We start from the raw sequence: 2,500 nt of genomic DNA on the forward strand, positions 1-2,500 counted from the left end.
AATTTGTGGGGAATAATAGCCATTTTCTATACTTTTAAGGCATAAGCAATTAGGAAATAACACTTACTACCCAGGAACCAAAAAAATAAAAAATGTGTTACACGGTGTTATAAGACATGTAAAAAGAATAAGAATTATTAATTATCAGCTTTATAGACAAATCTCCAGAAGATGGTCTGCCAAAAACATTGTATTGAACGCCTCCCTCTAACTATGTTTACTTTAAATTATTTTCTGTAAGCTGTAAGCTGTTGTTTTTCTTGTACATATTTTTAAACACAATTTAAACAGACTAGGGTGTGTGATCTATGCATCAGCTGCAGAGCCACTTACAACAACTTCTCACCCGAAAGACAGAGCACAAGGAGGTTAAATGACTTGCTCAAGGTCGCACAGCGAGCCGGGATTTGAACCGAGCACCTCCTTTTTTTTTTGCTTTAAAAGCTGTTCACAAATTTGATCAGGGAGTACCGACTGCCAGAACCTGCAGCTGGTAAGTCAGCCTCAGCATTTCTCTTTCCCTACAGTAACTACACAATACAGCCACAGCTTATCAGTAAAGATGTACCATTTGCTTGCTTCTGAAGAAAAATGACAGTTCATGTATTAGGTTATTATGATACTGATAAATAGACCCATGTTGTTGAAATTTTATAAGTGTTCTCTCATGGGATTTTCACACTTGTGCATTAGGTTTCAGAACTTCCTCTAGGTCTAGACTCAAGGGTTAGGTTTAAGGGTTTTCTGAATGTAGGAGTTAAAATTTTTGTTTTTTCAACGAAAAATTATTCTAAACTGCTTCTACAACCTTTCTTACTCACTCGCCTTCTCCTTAAATTGCATTGTTTCTTAAATCTAATAATTTTGTGGTATTTAAAACATGTCACTGAAAATGCTTTTTGCACTACAATATGAACAAATTCAGCATATGCTCAGTGAACAAATATAAAAATAGTCAGAACACACTCTTAGCTTTCTGTAAATGTGCAATGTGATATCTTGACTGGCACAACCCAGACTGACACTATCCTTTTATTCATTTCTCAGTCAACATTCCAATTTGAAGAGATACATTTTACTGTATTTTGCAGCCAGAACAGAACTAGAAAAAGAACAATATGTGCACTGCAATCAGATTGTCTCTTTATGATTGTCCTTTGATGCACGAAGATGCCTGGTCACAGAATTAACTAGGGTTTGTAACACAACTTTCCCAGGAAAACATCACTTTGTACAAATTAGTAGCACATCAAGATGATCCCGTATTTTCCCATCTGCTGCAAGAGGATAGTGCAACCTGTCATCAAAAACTGTATTGCAAATGAATGGTAAATCAGACGAACCAACATGTTGGCCGAAAAACAGGAAGTATTCTTTGCATGTTTCCAAGTAAAATGCGAAAGTGAAAAGTACTGAGAAGCAGAATGTAACCTCTTCTGTTTTGTGCAGTGTATAAAACAGCTCACCTGGGGACAACATCTTTAACCCTTTCGTCAAAGCAATTTCTACCCTGCGATATGTATTCAGCTTCAAATACAATGCCTACAAGATAACATATTTAGAAATAACATGAAATACACTGCATCGCTATTCTGTTTAATTAAATATTAATCTATTGTACACTGCAACGCAATAACTGTGTGTAATGTGTTAAGTATTTTTTGTTGACAACCATTCACTTCTAGGATATTTAGTGCAGGCAAATATACAATCAACAAGCAGGACTTCTATTGAATTGTCACTCTACTGACCCCCATAAGCCATGAACTGTTTTATCGCCACTCCGACTCTATATCCTATCTGCATTTTCTTCACGCAGAAGTGTTAGTATATAAGAAAATGATTAGAATTGAATGCAACGAGCATTAAAACTCTTACCTTAAAAAGTGTCACAGTGATCTCAATGTTCTCTGGAACTGGCCATACAACAACACCCCGGTAAGGATTTTTAATACCAGGTTGCCAGCTGTGGGACTGCAAAAAAAAAAAAAATCACTTAAAATCCTTTTGTCAAACATACTGTACCACACAATGTTGAATCACCAATACCTGTAACGATTAAATAAATACTCACGTCGAGATAATAGCAACAACTAAGTAGCACTAAACGCAGCAACGAATGAGTCCAAGTGTTACAAAAATGATTCAGATGTCTTAAAAACCTTCATAAACTGGATTGAATAAATGAAGTGACTTTTACATATATCAAAAATCCATTGTAAATAACCCCAAATGTGATACCAAAATATGAAATTTGACAATTAAAATAAAAAGAGGATAGTGACATCAGGTTTTTATTAACACTTTGCTTTCTTACTTCCAGTAACAGCCGCCCAAACTACTTGCTTTCATTTGTCATGACCTGGCATTTGATGTATGCATATAGCACAGTAGTTGAATTTTACCAAAAAAACTAACCTTGGAAGATTTCCGCCTGCTTCTTCGGGTCCAAACCACTACTAGTTTGTCAGGTTGCCTAAAAAGCAGAATAAAAAAAATG

At 35.5% G+C, this 2,500-nt stretch overlaps 1 protein-coding gene across 11 annotated transcripts in view; it reads right to left on the minus strand.

The window, feature by feature from the left end:
• Positions 1-2,500, minus strand: part of ehbp1 (EH domain binding protein 1) — a 166,275-nt gene that overhangs the window by 125,443 nt on the left and 38,332 nt on the right. For all 11 annotated transcript variants that reach the window (XM_041252991.1, XM_041252990.1, XM_041252989.1 and 8 more), the window contains 2 exons: positions 2,419-2,476; positions 1,879-1,974 (listed from right to left, as the gene is read on the minus strand). In XM_041252991.1, the coding sequence (XP_041108925.1) occupies positions 1,879-1,974; positions 2,419-2,476 (154 nt within the window). The remainder of the gene's footprint in view (positions 1-1,878; positions 1,975-2,418; positions 2,477-2,500) is intronic.

This window comes from Polyodon spathula, chromosome 6, assembly GCF_017654505.1.
Source record: "Polyodon spathula isolate WHYD16114869_AA chromosome 6, ASM1765450v1, whole genome shotgun sequence".
NCBI lineage: Eukaryota > Metazoa > Chordata > Actinopteri > Acipenseriformes > Polyodontidae > Polyodon > Polyodon spathula.